This window comes from Manis javanica, chromosome 1 (genome assembly GCF_040802235.1).
Source record: "Manis javanica isolate MJ-LG chromosome 1, MJ_LKY, whole genome shotgun sequence".
NCBI lineage: Eukaryota > Metazoa > Chordata > Mammalia > Pholidota > Manidae > Manis > Manis javanica.
Genome location: NC_133156.1, coordinates 10,040,354 through 10,063,037, shown reverse-complemented (window position 1 = coordinate 10,063,037; position 22,684 = coordinate 10,040,354). Strand labels below are relative to the sequence as shown.

Below are 22,684 nucleotides of genomic sequence, written 5' to 3'. Positions count from 1 at the left end.
AATAAGTGCCTATCAATGGATGTATGGTTAAAGAAAATGTGTTATTTTACAATGGAATATTATCAGCCATGACTTGACTTCCTGCCATTTGTGACAACATGGATGGACCTTGAGCATATTACATCAGAGAAAAACAAGTACTATGTAATATCACTTATATGTGGAACCTAAAAAAGCCTCATAAAACTCATAAAACAGTAAAATGGTGGTTACAAGGGGATGGTGGGTAAGGATATAGGACAGATATTGTTGAAGGGTGCAAACTTGCAATTAGTAGTGAATAAGCCCTAGAGATTTAACGCACAGTATAATGAATACAGACAACAATATTATAATCATCAAAACTGCTAACCAACTAGGACTTCATTATTGCAACTAAAAAAAAATGACAATTAGGTAACATAATAAAGGTAAAATTATCACTACAATGGCAATCATGTTACAATGTGTAAATGTATCAAATTAACATGCTGTACACTTTAAATTTACATAATGTTATATGCCAACTATATTTCAATAAAATGACATTTTAAAAATTCTTAAGCAGCTTTCATATAGAATTCAGTCAACTAGGAAACTGAAGGTTTGTTTTAAATCAAAGTTATGGAGGATATTTAAAAATTTTATTGATTCAGTTTGAAATCAACCTGGACCTTGAAGCATTCTCATTTTCCCCCCTAAAAAATAGAATTGGTCACCAAATGAGTGAAGTCAACTTGCCATTTTTATTAACCCCATTTTCAGAGCATATTATTGGAAGAGCATCAAACATCTTCTTAAAAAAATTAATTCTATACTTTTGCCAGAACCTGCTTCTGTCAGAAAATATTTTAGTTCCTTGTCAACAATTGGCTTGGCTGGGTCCATTCCCCAACATTAAGTAAGAAAATCTGGGTCCTTTAATGGTTCACCATTTCCCACCACTAATGAGGAAGCCAAAATCTAGCAATAAGCTAGTTTTATTTCTTCACCTCTCTGTGAAGCTGAGCAGGATTCCATGAAGGCAAAGCAATGACGTAAAAATGCTGGAGTTGCCACAATGTCACTAACAGAAGAGGACCCAGAGAATAAGATTTTAATAACTAAGAAAATGAACATAAACAATGATGCCATGTCCAGGTCTCTTAAAATAACATGAAGATAGAAATCTGGAGATGCTTACAGATCATGATATTTTTTGAACAAGTACTTGAGATCTCTGAACACCTTGTGATGCAGTTCTGGGGACAGCTGATGACCTGGTCCAACAGTTAACAACCTTTAACTGAAAGGAACAAAAGACCCAATTAAATCTGGTGTAAACGGTAAGGACATTTATTACCTTACATGGGAAGTCTGGAGGTAGGGTAGCTCCAGGGAAACTGATTGGTCCCATAGTATCTGCTCCAGCTCTGCTCCTCTTCTGTATAACGTTCGCCTTTTACTGGCAGAATGGTCCCATCAAATCCAAGCATCACTTCCCTGTGCGTGACTTCTCTAAGATTCTGTAAGAGGGCATCGATGGCCTCTGGTGATCTGGCCTCTTTAAGTACCCTTCCAACCTAAATAAATTCTCCCCTTATTGAATTGCTTGTGTTTCTCTTATAAGTGACATTTAACTGGAGTTTTTTTATTCCAGTCTGACTTTTAATGAGGAACTTAAGAATTCACATTAATTTTGATAGCAGCTCTATTTGGGTTTATCTATGTCCGAATATTTGACGATTGTTATTTTTTAATCATACTGAATTTGGATCCAAAGCAAGCCTGGTAAAAGGGCAAATAGAAAAGGAACAGATAACACGGGGACTTGGTGGTCATTCTAAGGACTTGGGATTTGTTTTCAATGCAAGGGAAAGGCCTTAAGTTGTTTTGAAGGGGAACTCCTTGATTTGTTAACCATTTTAAGATCCGTATAACCATTATAAGGGTTAAAAGAGTTATCTGGAGGAAAGAATGGGAACAATAGACCAGTTAGGAGAATGTTAATTGCAGTACAGGCAACAGCCAATGGTGGCCTGGGTCAGGTGATGGCAGTGGTCAAAGAGGGGAGCTAATGACTCCAAATTAAGAGCTGACATAGACAGACTTGCCATGGATAAAATGAGTGACAGGCATCAAGGGAGGGAAGCAAAGATGAAAATATATTTGTTTCTGGGTGATGACATTACACTCTAGGTACTGGAGAAGGCTGGGAAGGTGAAGAATAAACATCAGCAAGGCAGAGACACTAGACAATTAATGTTTAAGATACATAAATTGAAGATAACTGTGAAACAACCCATGGATCTGTCAAGTCAGCTATTGGATATGCGAGCTACCTGTGTGCTGCTCAAGGCGCATGTCCTGTCGAGGGATAGAAATGCAGGCATCTCACCTGCGTTCTGAGCGATCCCAGCATCTGAGCCCAGGTAAAGGAGGAGCAGCCATCAAGGGAGAGAGAGAGACAGACAGACAGACAGACACTGTGGCGGGAGGCGCGTCACAAGAGCCCTTTTCCTGGTGGCACAAGGGATTGTGTTCCCAGAATTTGGGTCCAGGAAAGAGGAGGACAGAAACTGCCTGACTTTGCCCTCCTGGAGGCCACTGTCGTCTTGACAAGCACACTCTCACTGAGGTGCTAAGGCACAAGGCAGTCTGAAGTGGGGGCAGAGAACAGACAGTGGGGGCAATGGAGACATCCTGTGGGAGTCCGGCTGGAAAAGGAGAAACAAATCTTTTTGCATCACTTGAAAAGCCCACTTTGGTCTATAAATACTCAATGAATGTTGGAATTAATCTTAATAAACAGTATGAATGTAGATGTAAAAACAAAAACAAATGCCTGGGCTTTTCAACCCACTGTTTGAACAGAAGTATTAATATTGAACTCCACATGGCGTGTGTTGGGAAAATGGGACGACTTGGAGCAATTTCCCCCCCAAGTGTTGGGCCCGTCCGTGAACTCTGTGATTGCGGGGCCCCATGCAAGAACTCTTCAACTGCCTTTATCACCATTTCAGTTCTCCTTGTACCACAATCTAACTAGAGATCTTCACATGAATATCTTTCATCATAAATTGTTCTAAGAACTAGAAGAAAAGAATGGTGTTATGCAAATACTAATGATATTAGTAGAAATGACCAGACCATTTACCAGATCGATTCTCAGTGACATATTCTTTAAAAAATATAAAAGTTAACATTATAAGACTGAAATTTTTATGTTTTGGTTTTTTTGCCTTTTTGATTTTACTTTCCTACATTAGCATGGTAATGTTTTTTTCCTTAAAAGGGAAATCCGAATAGGTTCTAATGTAGGTCTTCTGTAAAAGCGAAGTAGCTTGACTCCACTTTTCCGAGACCTGGGGAGACTTCACTTTACCTATTTCCACTTAACAAAAGGTGTCATCGGAATGCTCTGCTTTTAAATAGCAGGAGAAACCTGTGTTTGGACACTGCAGATGCAGACTGCAAGCTTGGGGTTGGGTCTAAGCCAGGGGCGGACCCTAAGAAGGGGATTGGCCTGAGAAGTGGGAGAGGTCTAAGAAGCAGGTGGGGCCTCGGTTAGGCACCGCCTCTACCCAGGTAGAGCCTCATGAGAAAGGATGCAGGCAATGTGGTACCACATGAATCTGTGCATATGCCCATAAAATTCAAGAGGATAAATATTTTAAATACAATAAGGAAAATAAATTTGTATTTCTATGTTGAATCCTTTACTTTTGTAGTAAACTGAATTATTCATTCATTTCTATACACCAGTCTCATTTTCCTGCTGCTGAGCTGTTGACCTTGAAAATCGTTGCCCACAACCTCCGTATATTCACAAATGTCTATTTATTTTAAGAATCAGACCAACTGCATTTTACTATATCAAGTCTTCCCTGATGCCTTAAAATAATTCTTCCCTATTGATGACCCCCAAGATTGCCAGTAACTGCTACGGGCACATTACTTTATCATACCATGTAGTATTTATTACTATGTATGAGAAGCCCTATAGCGTACAGATGAAGGCTTTGGATTCAAAGCACAGCCCTGCCACTCACTGTCTAGCTCTAGGCAAGTTAATTAAGCTTTCTGTTCTTCAGTTTCCTACTCAGGAAAATGGGAAGGTAATCTTATCTGTCTTGGTCTCTGAGCATTAAACAAGTGAGGATATGTTAAAGTGCACACTACTTCTATCCGTGCATCTCTGCATGTCTGCATCTGAACCAAATGTCTTGCATACAATTAGGTTCTCAGAGCAATGAAATGACAAAACACACTGACTCCTAGAAATTAGAAAATTAAAAAATTTTTGTAGACACATCCTGATGATATGCCTTAAGACACACTCACAAGATGCAACTTTTACACATAAAATCTAAAGAATTACTCAAATTTCTACAAACTAAAACCTATGTAGTTATGCCACTCTTAAAAGAAATTACTTCGTTTTCAATTTGGGAGAAAATGCTGCTCTCCAGGTTTAAAATAAGCCTGAATATTTGTAATTGCTTTAAAAACCATTATTTTGTTTATAAGAACCTAGTGACAGCATGGTATGCTCAGAAAAGTAGAGAGGCAGTTGGGTCTAGTTCCTTTTCCCAACAACTTGAACATCTGCACAAATGCAGCAACCAAGATGAGAATCTACCTGTGCTTATATATATAGACTAAATGTTTGATTTCTTTCACCTTTGTAAAATGACGCCTGTTTGGTTTGGTTTAGGGCCTGAAGGGGCTCTTTTTGAACATTCAGTGGAGACGCCTCTTCTAAGTGCCGACCCATTTCAGGAGCTGAGGTAAGGATCTGTTCAAATAGAAACAAGCTCTCTTCTAGAACGCACCTGGCTATGAGCTAGAATATTTAGCAGTCATTACCTGATCAGTTGTCTTTATTCCCATGACAGCCTGCTTGTAGCTAGTCATCGCTTGTAAGATCCAGAGGCAATAACAAGTCCTACTGGTTGTCCACCCTCACTGGCCCCGAGCTGCAGGTCCTGTCCTCGCCCTGCTCCCTGTTTCAGCTCAGGTTCTGCCCTCTTCCAATGCCTGTTCCTGCCTCCAGCTCTTCCTCCTTCATCTGCCCTTCACACTGAAATCAGAGTGTGCTACATGGAACTACTTAAAATGTTTCATTGATCTTGAGTCAGTGGTCGGAAGGTGAACAGCACTGCTTGGGCACTGGTGGACCCCTGTGAGCTAGACCCAGGCTGGTTCTGCAGCCTGACCTGTTCCCCAGCCCCTACTTCTCTGGGAGTTGTCCCATCTGACTGGAGATCCCTCTTTCCCTCGGAGACCCTGAATGTCCCACCATCCCTGGAGTTTTAGTTTCCCTGATGGGGAATTATGACTCATGTACTTCACAGACTCAACATAGTTCCCTGAAAAGCATCAGCATAAATTTCCTGACATTTTCCACAATTTTAGCACGGGACATTAACGTATTCATGTTATACTACCAATCGCTACATGTGCAGACCAGGCAAAACTTTTGCACCTTTTTGTGAAAGAGAATGTTGCCCTGTGTGGGCTTGCAAGTTGCAGAAGGCACTCTTAGAAATGTCAATTTACATTAAATTTTCTGAAATATGTGCACTGTTAGTAGGGCAAAGGGAATTATAAAACCAAGTGCACAATAAATCCATATTTGAAAAAAAATTGGAAATCTTTGGTAAATCTTCTCAATTGTGGTAAAATACACATAACGTAAAATTTAACATGTTAACCCTTTTAAGTGTACAGTCAAAGTGTTAAGTAGAGTCACACTGTTGTGCAGCCATCACCACCAGATGTCTCCATTTTGCAAAACTGACACTGTCCTTATTAAATAACTCCCCATTCCCTGACCCCCAGTTAACTTAAAAATGTGAATGGGTGTAAAGGTTTTCAAAATTCTTTTAGGACTATTATGAGAATATTGCTCTTTCTATTCTACCAAATTTTAGAATGTGTGAGTTTCAGATATGAACATGTTCAGCTTTACCATACCTGACCAATGTTCGTCTTGTTCTTATGCTTGTTTATAATTCTGTGAACAGTGTAAGAATTTCTTTCCTCATACTTGTACCAGTATTTGACATTGTCAGGCTTAATGTTCTTTTTCATTCTGATGAGTGGTATATTGTATTATTTTATGTTTTATTTCCCTATGATTAGTGTCACTAAGCCCTTTTCACTATTTGTATTTTGTTAAGGTTGCTTCTTCTGTGAATTGACTCCATCTCTTTTGCATCTTTAATTGCTTTTTTAAATGGATTTGTGGAGATTAAAAAATATATATATATATATATTATGACTATTAACGTTTTCCCTATTACATTTATTTATAATGTTTATGTATTCAAAATGTTTATTAATCATTTCTTTTATTACATCTGGATTTTAAACCATAATTTGAAAGACTTACCCTACAGAAAGAAGAGGTTGTCAGATACATTTCTTGTGTGGCTTCATCATTTACAGCTAGATCCCTGATCCATTTAGTTTATCCTTGTATGAGATAGAAGGCATGAGGTCTAAGTCTCATCTTACCTGTTCCAACTGGTCAACCAGAGGAGACAACAATCAGGTCATTGAAAATTGTGCCTTTGCTGCTACGATCTGAAATACAACCTTTATCATCTGTCTCTGTGCACGTGGGTCTTACCCTATTCCCCTAGTCTGTCTACTGAAGTGCCAGTGTTACTAGAAATGGGTCCTTGGTCTCATTGCAAGAAAGAATTCAAGAACAGATGCAAAAAGCCATTGAGCATTAAGATTTTATTTGGAGAATAAAGTTCAGAGAAAGACAAAAGTATACACCTGAGAGTTGGGGCGTGGGCAGACCCAGAGAGGGTAGCAGCTAAAGAACAATAGGAAATCTTTTTTATATGAAGGGAGATGAATATTCACTAAGTGAGATTAGGTTTCAAAGGGAACAGGTGGGGTCCTCGCAGAGTTGGGGCTTGCTCCGCCCTCACGTCCATCAGGTGTGGGTTTTTTTGACTGTATTTGGTTCTCCTGGGAACTGTCATGGTGTGAGGAAGCATGATTTCTACTATGTTAATGCTGGAGGGTCATGAATTTTACTGTGTTAATAAGTGTATAATGTGTTTGGAGGTGAAGTCAGAGTCAACTTCTCCTCCATGTTGGAAGCAGCCAATGTTGGCCAGTCTGTTATCTCTACCCTTATTCCCCATCCTGCAGTAACGGCGTGCACAGAATGTGCAGAATGTAAGCAACCTTCCCACCGAAGTCCCCATCGCTTTCCCTGCTTATATCAAGCTATTTACCTACTCTAATACCAGTATACCAACCTTGTTAATTAAATAGGCTTTAGAAGATATTGTAATGTCTGGCAGGACTAATCACATACATACACAAACGCACCCTCTGTCTATTCTTGTTTTTTTTTCCATATAAACTTGAGTGTTAAATGGTCTAGTTCAAAAACAGCTTATTCTTTTATTAGGATTATGTTAAATTTATAAATTAACTTAGGGAAAACTGACATTTGTACAGTGTTAATTATTTACCCAAGAGCATAGAAATCTTTCCATTTGTTAAAATCTATTTTTGTACTTTTCAAGTATATTTATATGTTTCCTTTGTATACATTTTTCACATTTCGTGTTAAGTTTATTGCTAGGCATTTTAGCTCATCTTTTTTGTTGCTGTGGTAAGTATAGTTTTTTTCTACAGTTATATCCTCTAATAACATATTGTTTTGTATATGAGGGCGACTGATTTCTGTATGTTAATTTTATGTCATCTGCCTTACTGACTTTTTATTAAGTCAGTTTGATCATTGGTTCACCAGGATTGTGCAGGTACACTCTCATATCATCTGCAAATTGATGTAATTTTACACCTTATTTCCAACTCTATGTCTCTAATTCCCCTTATCTAATTGCATTTCCCAATATCCTCATTAAAATGTTTTTTAAAAATGGAGATAGTATACATCCTTGCCTTTTCCCTGTCTGAATGGAAATGCCTTAATGTTTCTCCATTAAGTAAGATAATATTAATGTGTGTTTTAAAAAGAAAGTAAATATCAATTGCTATTCTGTGTTCAGTAGGTGTTGAATTTTATCAAAGGCTCTTTGCACCTATGGAGATTGTCATATGTATGTCCCTTAGATACACTAATATATAGTGATCATATTAATGTGTTTTCTAATATTGAATATTGCATTCCTGGAATAAATTCTGTTGTGGCATGGTATATTATTTTCTTAAAATAGTGTTCAATTCTATTTGCTAACAATTTATCTAGAGCCTTCACATTTGTATACATATGTAATGTTGGTCTGTAACTTTTTCTTTTTCGTGTGCTATCTTTGTAAATTTTAGGTAACACTGTTTTTCAAGCCTCCAAAGTTGGAAAGCTTTCCCTGATTTTCAATGTCCTGAAATATTTTGTGGACCATTGGAATATTCTGGTCTCTAAAAGTTTGGTAGAATTCTCCCTGGAACCATATGAGCCTCATGAATTTTTTAAGCATAGTTCCATAATAGTTCATTTCTTCTTTTATGGAAATTTGTCTATTTAAACTTTCTACCTTTAATAGGGGCCAATCTTTATCAACTGTATTTCCCTAGAAATTATTCATTTAATCTTGGTTTCAAATATATATGTAGAGTGGTCTGAAAATAGTCTCTTAGGAATTTTTTTAAATTCCTTCTGTTTCAAAGCCTTTTTAAACAACTCATTGATAAAATTGATACCTGTAAACGCATGACGAACAAGTGAGGCATTGACTTGATCTAACACAGTGTGCACGACCACACCCCTCAATCCACAGGGTCGTCTTTCTCTTACCACGGTTACTCTCTCCAGTCTATTTACCTTAAACAATGAAAGTAGTTTATGCCTCCTGGTAACTGACAATTCAGGATGTGGCTTATTTACCAATTCTAGCAATTCCAAGAAAGAGGAAAGAAATCATATATCAAAAAGAAAAAATAATAAATGTTTATATTTTTTATAATAAATATTATATTTATAAATAAATAATAAATAACAGTTTAAAAGAGTTTGAATAATCCAAAGTTTCATCCAATAAGAGAACAGCAAGAATTCATCAATGACGCCTCCAGCTCCTGGGCTGTTATGTAAAGTGTTGTGAAGTCAGAAATGTGAAATACGGATGTACGAGATGAATACTCCAAATAGAAACTTTTAAGTTGTTCTTCCAGGAAAAGCTTACAAATATATTGGTTCTAGTTTTCTTTTAGCTTAAATGAATTTATTTAAGATTTAACTTTTACTCTTAACAAATAGAAACTTAATTCTTTTAAGAATTAAGGCACTAAACAAAGGTCCTAAAATGGACTTCTTAAAGATAATCTAAATTTTACAGTTCACTGACTCCTGTGGTAATTAAAAGTCTTAGGCTCCCACAGAAAAATCAAATCAGGCACAGATGGCTTGAGCATAGCCATCTTATCCAAGTGACATTAGTTATCCTGTAATGCAATATAATCTTTCACAAATTTCCACTCATTGCAATGACATTCTGCCCCCTCTAGACTTCCGAGATTGTAAGCACTCCATCTGTGAGGAGCCTTAATGGACTGGAAGATGATTTTATAGTTTTCATAAATTAGACAAATTATATATATTTTCAAAATAGAAGCAAATATTTCAGAAATAACGATATCACAGGAGTAATTTGGATGATTTTGGGATGGTGCCAGCATTGAGGGTGAGCAGTACTTAAAATTATGTCATGTTATGCATCTTTTTAGAAGACACGTTCTATGGAACTGTATGATTTTTCTTCTAAGTTGTTATGCTGGACTATTTAACTCAAATGAAAATAACTGAAGTCAGTAAGGATGCATGTGAGAACAAATCAAGAGCAATAATATTAATATAAGTAAGTGTCGAACTCTATCGACCTTTAAATGTATATTTTCTACAAGTTCAAGTGAAACAATTGACTATTTTAAATGTTATGGTCATCATAAATCATAATAATTATCACAAGTGAACATGTAACTATTATTAAAATATACTTGTAATACAAATATGACCAACAAAATGTCTTTGCTTAGTTCATTAATAAAACAAAATACAAACTTTTTAAGCTTTTAGAACCAAAACACATTTCTTATGTACAAAATATTAGTTATAGCAGTGAGAATATAAAGTAAACCCATATCCAGATCTTCATAAATATGACCCTCAGAGCTGAATGCTGGTCAAGTCTGATGAGCAGTGGATTGTCAAGCTTATGAACACTTCACTTACTAATCATATGTTCATAGATACTGAATTTTACCTTGGAAATATGTGGTCAGTATGAAATTTAGTTTATCCTTGTGGTATTCTCTGAAAATAAACCTTTAGGAACTTGGATGTGTTTGAAAACACCGCTTGACCACTGAGGAGGGAATGAGATGTTTTAGAAACACTTGTTTTCCATATTTAGGCTTTAATCCAACTGGAATTTGTTTTTCATGTGGGGTGTAAAGTAGGCAAATAATTTTATCTTCTTTTCCAAATGATTAAACAGTTGTCTCAAAAGTCAACCCATACCTTGCTAATTTGTAATGCTGCTTTTGTCGTAGGGGTATTTTTAATAGGCTCTCTATTCTGGTCTGTTCTGTCATTTTCTTCCCAAACCAGTATCTCCCTTAGAGCTATTCAAAGGAATTTGCATCTGCTAAGGCAAGCCCCCAACCACGCCTTCTTGCTATTCTCTCCTTAGATAATTGTCTAGGGATTTTTAGACTTTCATTTTCCCATACATATTTTATGAGCAGTTGTTCATGTTTCATGAAAAATTCTATTGGATTTTTAGTGGGAATTACACTAAATTTGAGAGAGAATTCTTATTTTTGAAATAATGAATTTTCTCATCCATAAATATATCTCTCCATTCACATAGTTCTTCCTTTAGACCCTACAGTATTATTTTGTGATACTCTCCATTGAGTTTCGGTCTATTGTTATTAGAATTCATTACTAGATTGCTCATAGTTAATTCTATTGAAAATGAATTCTTTTTCTGTTACATTTTCAAATAGATAATTATAGATTTTTGCATGATAGTTTTAAGTAAGCAGTTTTGCTGAACCTTTTCATTAATTCTAATATTTTGACTTTTAAACCTATTGGATTTTACACAAAAGTAGTAAATATATTTAAAAATCATCTTTTTTAATGATTACATTTCTCATATCCTTGTTTTATTGCTTTGGCTGGGGCCTTCAGTAAAGGTTGAAGAGTAAGAGATGACAGACATCTGTGTCTACTTTCTGGCTTTGAAAAATGCTTCTCAAGTTTCCAAGTAAAATTATGTCTGCTATAGGTTTTTGGTAACTATCTATTATCAGTTTAGGAAAGGTCCATTTAAATTTCCTAGCTATCTTTTCTCTACTGTTTGAAACTGTAAGAGCAATTGAAGTCTTGGTAAACTCATCTGTGAAATTAAAGAAACAGTGGCTTGAGGGAAGTGGGATTTCTTTCACTACTGATTTAACTTCTTTAATGTAAAGTTCCTCTCTTGGAGTTTTCTATTTCTTAAGACCATTTTGGTTCTTTATTTCTTGCTATACACTTTTCCTTGTCACTCGAGATTTCAAAATTAGGGGCATAGAGTTATTCCTAAACTCTATGGCAAATATGTTCTCTGTTGCCTTAATGTAAGGTGTGTGTGTGTATGTGTGTGTGTGTGTGTATACAACATACATATATATGACTATATATATGACTACTGGGCCAGAGTTACATTGTTGGTATCTTCTATATACTTAGATTTGTCTTCTGTGCCTATCAGCTTCTCAGTGAGTTTTATTAAAACCCCCACTGTAACTTTTATATTGCTGATTTTTCCTTTTGTATTAATTCTAAGATGTATGCAAGTCCATGCTAACTCATCTTGGGAACTGTTCCTTTTAATCACGAAGTCATTGCTCCTACTTTGTCTGATTTTAATATTACTATACCTGTTTTTACTTTCTTTTGCACTGATTTACCTTTTCCTAAAACACTGTATTCTCAGTATTTTTGCAGCTTTGTGTTTCAGTTGTTTCTTTAGGAATTAAATTTCTTGATATGAGATTTTCTTTTCACCCCCTGTAGGTTTTAATAGGTGAATTTAACCATTTATATTTATTATGATCACTGATTTATTTGACATATTTCTATTATTTTATGTTTTATTTACTGTTTTTCTTTCTTTTTCTGACCCTTTGTTGGGTTAATAAATTTTTCCTTATTCTGTGCATCATATTTCCTTCTAAAGTTTCTATTTTTATTCTTTTAAATGATTTTTCTTTACTTTATATGCGAGGAGATAAATTAAGTTTATCATTCTCTTCCCAAGTTAAAAAAAAAATTTAGGAAGTTAATTCAACTTTGCTTTTACTCATCCCCTTTATTTTTTTCATGCAAAGCTTTACTAATGTAGTTTACTGATTTTTCTAATGTCCACCATGGCTTCATGCAAAATACTCTTTTTTTTCTGGTTTTAATTTCCACAAGTATACTTTTTTCAGTGAGGGTCTATATAGATAGTAGTAAACTTTCCCTCTAAGCCTGAAATATCTAGTTCCTTCTTAGTTGAATGAAAGCTAAGATAGAATATAATTTTAGGCTAACAGTAGTTTCATATCAGCATTTTAAAGATATTATTCATTACTTTGGGTTCTTTGTAAGCAATGTGATCTTCATTCTGAATACTTTCAAGACTTTCTCATTAATCCTGATGCTTTGCAGTTTCTGCATGGAGTGTATGGGTGTTGGATATGCTTTGTTCATACTTGGGTGTCGGTATACGTCTTCAAGTTTAGGTACTCCTGGTATTTTTCAGTTCCAAAAGATTATTAGCCATTACCTACTTGTATCTGTGCCTCATCATCTGGAGGACAGGAGCTCTTAACTTGTGGTCTGCGGATCCCTTGGGGGTCCAGGAATGGAATTTAGTAGGTTAATGAATTTGAATGTGGAAAAGAAATTCTTCATTTTCACTGACTTGCAGTTGACATCTAGCATTCCTTTCACTGTGCAAAGTAACAAACCTCACCTGCGGAAGCCACAGATATGTTTGTATCACATAAAAGTTATAACAAGTCTCTCAAAATACTTTACATGCTGTTTACTGCTTTGAAATTACAACACCTGTGCCTAGACCTTATTTAATGCATTACTAAATAAGCTCATAAATCACTATCACATATTTAAAGGTATTTCTACACTTGTATTTAAAAGTTACTAGTTCCCTTTGAAATTCTATGTTCTTTGTTGAGAAACATTGAATTTAAAAACATTAAATTCAGACTTCAGCAGAGTGCCAAAATGCGCGGTCCTTGACATAAAAGGAGGTCAAGAACCTTTGTGCACGGCCCTCTGCTGTGATTCCTGCCTCCTACAGGAAGTCTCCTTCCCCCCCCACTTGCCTTTTAGATTTTAGGTTTTACTTTTCTTTTTTGCCCACTGAATTACCAAGTCTACATTCCAATATCCTAATATTTTTTCATATGTGTCATGTGTACTAGTGAGTCTGCCAGAAGAGTTTAATTTTATTACTTGAATTTCCACATACCTGGCTTTTAAATCTTTTCTATTCTGGTCTTGTTCCATGGGTGTTATTAATTCATCTCTTTGAACACTTTAGTTTTGCTTTAGTCCCTTTCTGACTGCTCTGCTATCCCCAGCTCCTCATGTGGGTAGATTCTCTCATGTGGCTTGAACATTCTGTGTGAGTGAGCATCCGCTTTGCTCTTCCTCTGGGAGCTGCTGTCATGAGACTGTCTTGCAATTGCTTTTAATGTCAGTTTCACATTCACTTCTGCCCGGATCCTGCAGGGGTCTCTGTTCTGAAACCTGCTTTCACATGTATGTCCCAGCTTGGGTCTTATACAAGGCCTGAATCATGTGGACTTGGGTTCCACACTAAGGCATGGTTTATGACTGTTTCCAGTCACATCACAGAAGGAGCAGCCTGCTTTGGGGTTGTGACTATGTTGTGTTTGAATTCCTGTCTGTATGCAGGGAGCCCTTTTCCAACTCTCGCTCCCCCAGCAGTTGGCCACAACTCTTTCCCTATAGATTTAAAATACTGGCCTTCAAAGCATGTATCTGCCCATTACCTCCATGGGCTACACACTTTCAACTCCCACTCAACACTGGCCGTGTGTGTGTGTGTGTGTGTGTGTGTGTGTGCGCGCGCGCGCGCGCGCGCGCGCGTGCTGAGAGCAGGGGAGGGGCAGTGGGGCTCTGCATCTGCTCATCTGGCTTGACCAGACTCTTCAGAGTGATAATTTTAAAACCAAAATTGAATATCACCATTCCTCTGCTTAAGTCCATTAAGCTGCTTAAACATCAGGTTCCTAAGGGCAGAAACTTCTCTGCCTTGTTGGCCACCTTTGCCCTGCAGACCCAGAAGAGCACATAATAGGCACTTAATAAGTGTTAAATGAATGCATACATTACTTCCCACCACTTTTAGATCAAAGACCAATACAGGTAACACATTCGAGTAGTCAGCACAGTCTAGAGGCCAATCTGGTCCAGATCTCCCACGACCTGGCCAGTGCTGCCTCCAGGATCTGTGGTCTGATCACATTTGTATTTACGCTTCCTGGTCTCTCAGCCTATTTACAAAATTTGGGTCTAAGCCTGAAAGAGCTTAAAGTTGAAACAGTATCCATAACTTTCCCCTTTTCTGAATAGCACTAAAATGACAAACAATAAACACTAAGATCATAAACGATTGATCGATGAGTCACATTCTACAAACTCAATGAAAAATGAATATGGGCAAAGCTTTGGGAAATTACTGAATTTTACTTATATTTATTTAAAAAGGAACACAACTTAAAGCTCACCTGTTTCTGCAACCAAATTATCTTAATTGTATTTTTATAACACAAATTATGTATGTATACATGCACATGTGTGTGTGAAGATACATATGTACATATACACATATATAAATACAGCTTATTTATTTTTATTTAAATTAAAATTATTTAAATAAATTTATTTATTTATTTTTTATTTATTCTTTGTTTTTTTATTTATTTGTGGACTGTGATAGTGTCCAAAACTTTTTGCTCTTCATATACGTCCTGAGTAAATATTCATATAATCACATATTTGAAGAAAAGGGTAGATATCTAAGTAACAAACTAAAATACAACCAAAGACAGAAGAAAATTAAGTTCTTTCATATCCGACTGTTGAACGTGTTTGTGGAAATGTATATTTAACAGCATTCTACTTTCAGGTTTTTGGTAACATGTGTCTTAACTTGTGTGGAAGGGAAATATTTCATCCCCAAGGCTAGAAAAGATGCAAAGGGCAAGAAGTTTGCTTTCCTCGAAGCATCATAATATAATACGGTTGAAAACTAGTAATTAGTCCTGTTGAGGTCATTTTGTTGTTAGATAATTGATCTTTGAAACCGATGTACTTTTACTAGGGTCCTTAGATCAGGTGGTCTGCCTGAAACGGACCAGGTCTCTACAGAGGGCTGGTCTCCTTTCTTCCTTTCTGTCCCCTTCGACTCCCTCTTTCTTTCTATCAATCCAGGCAGGAAAAATGTAGGCAATTAGCAGAGGTCAAAATAGCAAAACAGGCCGGCAAGCAGCAGACCGAGCTCATCTTGAGATACCAATGTCTCCCCATAACCTAAGCCCAACAGAATTTGACCAATAAATGCCATAGATATCTCTAAGTGTTTTCTCATACGCAGTATTTCAAAATGTGTAACAGACAAATTTTACACAGAGATGTACATATGAAAATGAAACTTTGTTTTCTACAACAGATAGTGGTAGACAAAACACTCGCCAATTAAAGGCAGCAACCCACCTGACTTAACAGTCTATCAAATACTCAGTTGGTTCAAATGCAAATTTGTGATCAGGGTGCTTCTCTGTTCTTGAGCCATCCCCTTTCTCCTCTTACCCGCCCTCTGCCCTAATCTTGCTCTCCAGTGGAGGGTTACAGGTCATTTTCTATTCTATTCTCTGTCCCTCATCCATCTTCAAACATTTCAATTAATCGGCCTTTCAAACTTTTGGGTTGAGTTGAGTTGTGTTGGAGCCGCTGAAAACCTTTTCAAGTGATCACGTTGTACTGTGTAGGGAATCCAATCTTTGGCAGAGGCAAATTAGAGAATTTTTCTGGTCCACATATTCCTAGTTCTGTACACATTTTACTGGGTCACAGAGATTCTGATAAATCTTACAAAAACAAAGTCAGCTTAGGCCAGTCCTGATTCTATCAACTTCATCAGCTCAGTATTTTTCCAAAAGAAATCTTTGCCCTTAAATTTGCCTTTTTCCCTAACAACTTTGTGTTTTAACTAAAAAAAAAAAAAAAAAATCATTTTACCAAGTTATTCCCAAATAGCGTTTTCTTCCAGTAAGCCATGCCAGAGTGCCTGACCATGCCGTCTGAAACTACTGCATACCATGGGGCTGGCTCAAGTTTTTATGTTTTTAGATGACACTAATTTCACTGACTGTCACTGACGGGAAGTTAACTTCTTTTCTGAACATTATTTCTGGATTTATCAATGAATAATTTACAATATATGTACAAGAAGGACATAAATGACATGAAGATACTGTCTACCTTAGTTTATTTTCTATGCTAAGTCATTCATTGAGGGATTCTTGGGTAGCTTTTTTTAATACTTTTTTTTCTTGGTTTCTTTCCCTCATTTCAGGTTAGAATCCCCCACACGAAGTCTAAGCATGGATGCCCCAAAAGGCGTTCATATTAAAGCTCATGCTGGGAAAATCGAGGCCCTTTCTCAAATGGATATCATTTTTCATAGTAGTGACGGAATGGTGAGTTCAGTGGGTCAGGCTCCTATTGATGTCTTGATGATACTCATGCCCATTAAGTTATCAGTATATTAAATTTATGGTCATTTGTGAACAGGCGGTAGTGTGTTATGAAAGGCATAAAGCAAACAATGTAAAAAGAAGGCAAAGGAAATTGAGCATAGAAAGAAGGCCAAGAGGCCCATAATTCCATATTGGATCCAGACAGCTTTCTTGGACTGGTGTATGTGCTACCAAGTCTCTTGTTATATTTAGCTTTGAAAAACCACTACAGATTTCAGATCTCACGGAGAATATCCATTCTGCATTTCCTAGTGATCCCACTTCCCTCAGTACAGCTGTCACTAGGACCTCCCTGCAAATGACACCTGTCTTCTGTTCTCACCAAGAGCATGGTGCAGCTACCACCATGTTTAATGAAAAGTAAATATGAAAAGAGTTTTAAAAACCAGCTACAACAAGGACAAAATCCAGAACTTCAAGTCCAGAAATAAAACATCACTGACATAAGCCAAAGTCATCCTGAGCTGCTGAAGCACGTGCTACTCAACACTGATTGTTCTAGCATTAGACCGACTCCCTACCTACATACCTGAATTCATGAACATTAGACTTGTCTCTGGGCCTATCTTCTCATTTGCTGAGTAGGGAAGGGATATCTGCTTAACTATGTCACTGGGTTATTAGACACCAGTGTGGTAAAATGGGTGACAACATTTTAAGTTAATATTAAGAGGAAAGGGTAGTTGAGGCAGCAAGTGTGGAGGGAGCGGCCAGTGGCAGCCTGCTAGCGGAATATAAAAATTGTCTGGAGCAGCCCCTGCAAACTTAAAAAGTTATGCTGCCAGGAGCAGATAAAAGCAAAAGTGGAAATCCAGAATTTTAGAATCTAACTAAACCCTTATTATACATGTTCGCCAATGCAAAACTGACAATTGTCAGTATAAACTTAAAATGTGTTGCCTTGAAAAACTTTACACTGACTTTAATGTTGAACTACTACTTATTTCTGTGAATTAGGTGTCATGTTTCACAAGTAGCACAAAGCCTGACCCCCAGTTACAGTTGCTATTCGTTATTGCTGGGAAGCCACCTCAAAGTGCAAAGGTGTCTGGCTTCCCACAAAATACTCCCAAAAAGGCAAATGACGGTGAGCAAGGAAGTGGTAGGGGAACTACCAGTGATAAGTTTGCTGGAAAAGCAGGAAAAAAGTAATGACTGGAAAAAAAAATGGACCAATTAGTCACCAGAAGGAGAGGAGAAGCCATCACGTTAGGGAACAGCAAGTACACACAGACCCCAAAGCACTGGACAATAACCTACATGGGCTCTGCTTGGAAAAAGGAATAGCCATTGACTTGTTTTACTCTGACAGTGTTCCAGGCCACGGCGGTAAAGCGTGGTCTGTGGTGCCACTGATCATTCCGGAGGGGGACACAGACTGTGAACATGAGCTTATTGAAAGAGTGGCGCTCACAGATGACAGCTATGTAAAATAAAGGCCCCATCTGACCGTGTGGGCTAGGAAGAGCGTGAGGCCTGACCACATACACTTTAATTCCTTCTACCAAGTGAGGGTCCCACAATGGGTAAGGGTGGCTGCTCAGTACCACAATCCTTATTTCCTTAGATTATCAAAAAGATGTCCAAATCTCTATCAATGGCCATTTATTTGCACTTCAATCCAAGTAAACTATAATAGAAACAAAAAATCCAGTGGCTTTCATTTTGATTTAGTTGACTTTAGTTTGTGTGTCTCCTGCTTTTCCACACCTCACAGAAGGTAGCAGAGTTTCAAATGATATTTTTAAAATTAGGAAAATGGGTGATAGCTAATAAGATTTATCTAATTGCCTCTCATAGGAAAATAAATCAGGAGAAATTCCAACATTTACAGATAAAAATTTAGACGGATCTATTCTTATGGCTTGTACTATATCCTCATGGGGAAGAGAAGATGATCCAGCATAAAATCACAGTAGATCACAAGATAAATGTGAATCAGCCAAGAAATTCTATTGTCAAATAATTCTGAAAGGTATTTTTAGGGTAGCATCCTAAGTTTTCCTGGCTCAGTTAGCACACTGGGTGGAGGAAAAAATGACTTCCCTCCAAGTGTGACAGCCCTGCCTGAACGTAAAAGAGAAGCAGGCTTTGAAAGAATCAGGTAATTGTAATATGACTTGAATTAAGCCAGGTGGCTATTTCATTTTCTACCCAGAGGAAAAATAATTTGTTTGGAACATTTTGAGAGTATGAATTTCTTGCTTACTATGCTCATTCCTGCTTTCATTGTTCATTTTCTCCCAAACAGCTTGTACTCGATGCTGGCACTGTGTGTTTACCCAAGTTGGCTCAGGGCACACAGGGGCCTGCTGGCAGCTCACAGAGACTCTATGAGATCTGTGTGTGTCCGGATGGGAAGCTTTACCTGTCTGTGGCTGGCGTGGGTACAACATGCCACGAACACAGTCACATCTGCCTCTGAAGCACCTGCATTTCCGTGGGGTGCCTGCTTCCTTTCAGTGATTCAAAGTGCCCACCTCAAGCCTTCAGATGCGACATGCTGTGAAACCAAGGTGGCGGATGGGAAGGCGGGGGACACGTCTTCAAAAGGAACCCAGAAAGAAAAAAGTAACCAAGTGTTCAGATGAAACTACGTGATCTCAAAATAGCATGTGGATATTAGACAAAAAAAGTCAGATATCAAAGATTCTGCAGATTCCACTAGATTTCCATCAGAACCATTATGACTTTTCATTTTTCACAGATAGTCAATCTAAATGCAATGTAGAATGGCCAAGTAGAATTTATGATGTTGAACTGTGGATATCAAACTTCCCATTCAAGTAGCATCAGTAAATACTAAAATGCCCCCAAAGTTCTATGAGGCGTCTCCACTATATTGCTCAAACCTTTAAGTTCTCTCTTCACTTTTAATGCAGTGTGTTAGGTTTTACAAGACAATCTTCGGGTTTTGAAGCAATTTTGAGGTTGATCTGATTTTCAATATGTACTAAATAAATTACACAACATTAATCACGCTTTCTTTATAGTCAAAGAGCAATAAAAATAAGACTACATTTTTCACAAACTTCATAGCTTGAATGTCTTACTTTCTTTAATCCTCAGAATTATTTCAGGTAGGTATTATTTTTCCCAAGTTACTGGTGATACCAAAAAGTTCAGATGGGACAAGTCACAAGGTCATAATAGTATCTTTTGAAATATTAAATTAAAATGTGACCCTACGTTTGAACAGCTGTTTTTACTTCAAAAAGTTCTGATATGTTGTCTCATTCCATCCACCTGGTAACTGTGTAGATGGAATTCACAGTTACCTTGACAAGTAAGGAAGCTACAATCCAAAGGGTTTTCCACCAGCAAGATCAAACCGCTAGTAGGTGGTGGGACCCAAAGCTGCCCGCCTGTGTGGCTAACCCTACACAATAGATAAAAGGCTGGATATAACTTCCTAACACCTGACTCTCAGTGTGTGAAAATATGTATAGTACCAATTGGTTGTAGAAGTTGCTGTTAATCAAATAGGATACACTGACCCTGTGAAAACAGGTTCGTTTTGTGTAAGCCACTCACTCGCTTTGTGAAATGCCCTTCATCACAAAGGGTGGTGGGTGGTTTGCTTTGCTTTTGTTTTAGCAGTTGTAATAATTAGAATCTCCGAACAGCTCAAGATATGGTGGGCCCAACAGCACTGCAACTTTCAAATTATAGGATTTACAACTATAAACATAAGTTCAGATTCTAGTTTCAGAACCGAGAGAAAGTAGAAAAGTGAACTCTTTATTTCTAATGCTGTTTGGAAAAGGTGTTCGTTTAACAGTGTAGCCCACTTATGACTCCTCGATTTTTAAATCTCACGTATGCAAAACACTTGAAATCACAAAATAAAAATATGGTGCTTTTTAAGCAATGAAGAGCAAACTCAACTCTAAAAATAATGCTTCCAAAGTTTCAAGGGGTTGGGTTCTTTTAAATTATAAATTAGTGGTCACCTTTTACATTTAGTTAGGTCCTCATTTTTTAAATCGTCTGCTTTCTTGCATCTGCATTTCTACTCTCACAGTAAATAGTATTGACACTTCTTTGTCATATTTGCTCTCCTGTTCCATGTTTATGCAAAAAAGTCTTCCAGCCTGCTTGACTAAATAACTTTTTTTATGCAAAAGTGTCCTCCAGCCTGCTTGACATAACACAGGATCACATGGGATATTCATAAAATAGCTTGACTCTTATAGTACTGCCCCCAAAAAGTGGTTCTTAGATGATAAATGAAGGTAAAAAAAAAAAAAAGAATCAAGGAGAAAGTAGGAGAATAAAATCTCTTCAATAAAAGATGTAAATTAGAACTTTTTGCTCCTTTCTTATATGGAATCGTCATGAAAGTTGTTAGATAGCTGCATTCTCCAAGTGATAAGGAAGTTACCAGTTGTTAGACTCAAAACATTGAGATAGGCTGTATGTAATTTAAGTTTTCTTTAATGATCCGAGGTCTTGATTATGAACATACCTAATGAGATACAGACACTGATAACTCCTATGTACCAAGTGGTTATAGACCACTGAGGGTTGATAGTCGAGCAACCTCAAAAGATACCCGTTTTCCAATTTCCTCACCGACTGAGCAGACAAGAGTTAAAAAGATGAAGGTCAAAATATCAATCAGCCTTAATAGTAAATAAGTTTGATTGCAGCAAAAAGGACTTTTAAGATTTAACAGCTGAATAACACACAGTCCCCTCGGGTGGGGGCAGAACCACAGGCTCCAAGCACCCACAGCTCAGGAGGGCAGGGTGGGCGAGGCACCTGTCCTGCAGGCAGCCCCATCCCCCATTCCGAGTGAAAGGGAGGGTGGGCGGCACAGGCTCAGGACCTCCCCTCCCCCACACCCCAGCCCCCGCCCACCGACCCGCCCGCTGTGTCCGTCTCCTCGGGAGACGGTGCATTGGGGCAGGAGCTGCTCTGAAAGGGCACCGCCCCTCTCACCGCAGCTGTTAGGATGTGTCTGCTTTTTATAGTTTTTTGTCCCCTTCCTTCCCTGATTTATATTGCTCCTTACTCGGCTTCAGCAGTTTTCTCCATATTTTGAATTCCACTTCAAACCTGCTTTGGTTTGGAAACCAAATAAACTTTGTATCAATTGTAAACAGGCAGATGGAACCAGAGACTCTAAGGGCACTGCAGGGTAGAAGGCGGATTTCTAAACAGATAGACGGCGCAACTCCAATTCTGTCCTCTTAGCCCCCAGGGCTTTCATATTCAGAGCACACCGGGGTACCTCCCAAGCCACTCACCAACTCTTAAGAGAAAGAAGCATAAAGTTTAAACACATAATTATTATTTCAAAGTAAAAAAAATAACAATCTGGCTTTGGTTTACAAGCAGACTAGGTTCACGATGTTAAGTAGACAGTTCTCTGGTCTGTGGGTGACGGAAACCAGCCGCCAGGGGGCACTGTCCCCTCTGTGCCTCCATCCTGGCAAGGCCTGCACAGCGCACTCAGGACGGGTGTTTTCCAATGAATGAATGAATGACACTACCTTAGGCCATATGTGTTAGAGCGAAGTAAATGGGGGGTGGGGGGGAACCTTAAGAAGCCAAAGTTGTAGGAAACTCTAGCTGTGGACTGCAGCTCCTGCCCCTGCCGCGTTTCCGGCCTGCGGTGTAGGCCTGCCACGTGGACTGCAGACTCACCAGCCACAATCCCGAGTCAAGTCCTGGGAATAGATCTCTTCACAGTCACTATGTGCATATCTCAGACTGGTTGTTGTTTCTCTGGCAGAACCCTGATCGGTACAAGACTAAACTCTCGCGTAATTGCTCTTTTCTACCAGCACTACAGATTTTATCCTCAACATCTATGAAACATTTGGAGTACAGAAAATGTCAACTGGCACCAGTGGAAGAAAATCCCACACATCCC

At 37.9% G+C, this 22,684-nt stretch overlaps 1 protein-coding gene across 5 annotated transcripts in view; it reads left to right on the top strand.

The window, feature by feature from the left end:
- SGCG (sarcoglycan gamma) overlaps positions 1-19,839 on the top strand; it is a 114,629-nt gene extending 94,790 nt beyond the window's left edge. For 4 of the 5 annotated variants that reach the window (XM_037001921.2, XM_037001922.2, XM_073226923.1 and 1 more), the window contains exons 6-8: positions 4,676-4,748; positions 16,620-16,743; positions 19,055-19,839. In XM_037001921.2, coding sequence (XP_036857816.2) covers positions 4,676-4,748; positions 16,620-16,743; positions 19,055-19,228 — 371 coding nt within the window. In that variant the 3' untranslated portion in view covers positions 19,229-19,839. Of the gene's footprint in view, positions 1-4,675; positions 4,749-4,856; positions 6,226-16,619; positions 16,744-19,054 lie in introns of those variants that run through there. The other variant, XM_037001924.2, reaches the window with a different exon arrangement.
- The last annotated feature ends 2,845 nt before the right edge of the window (positions 19,840-22,684 follow it).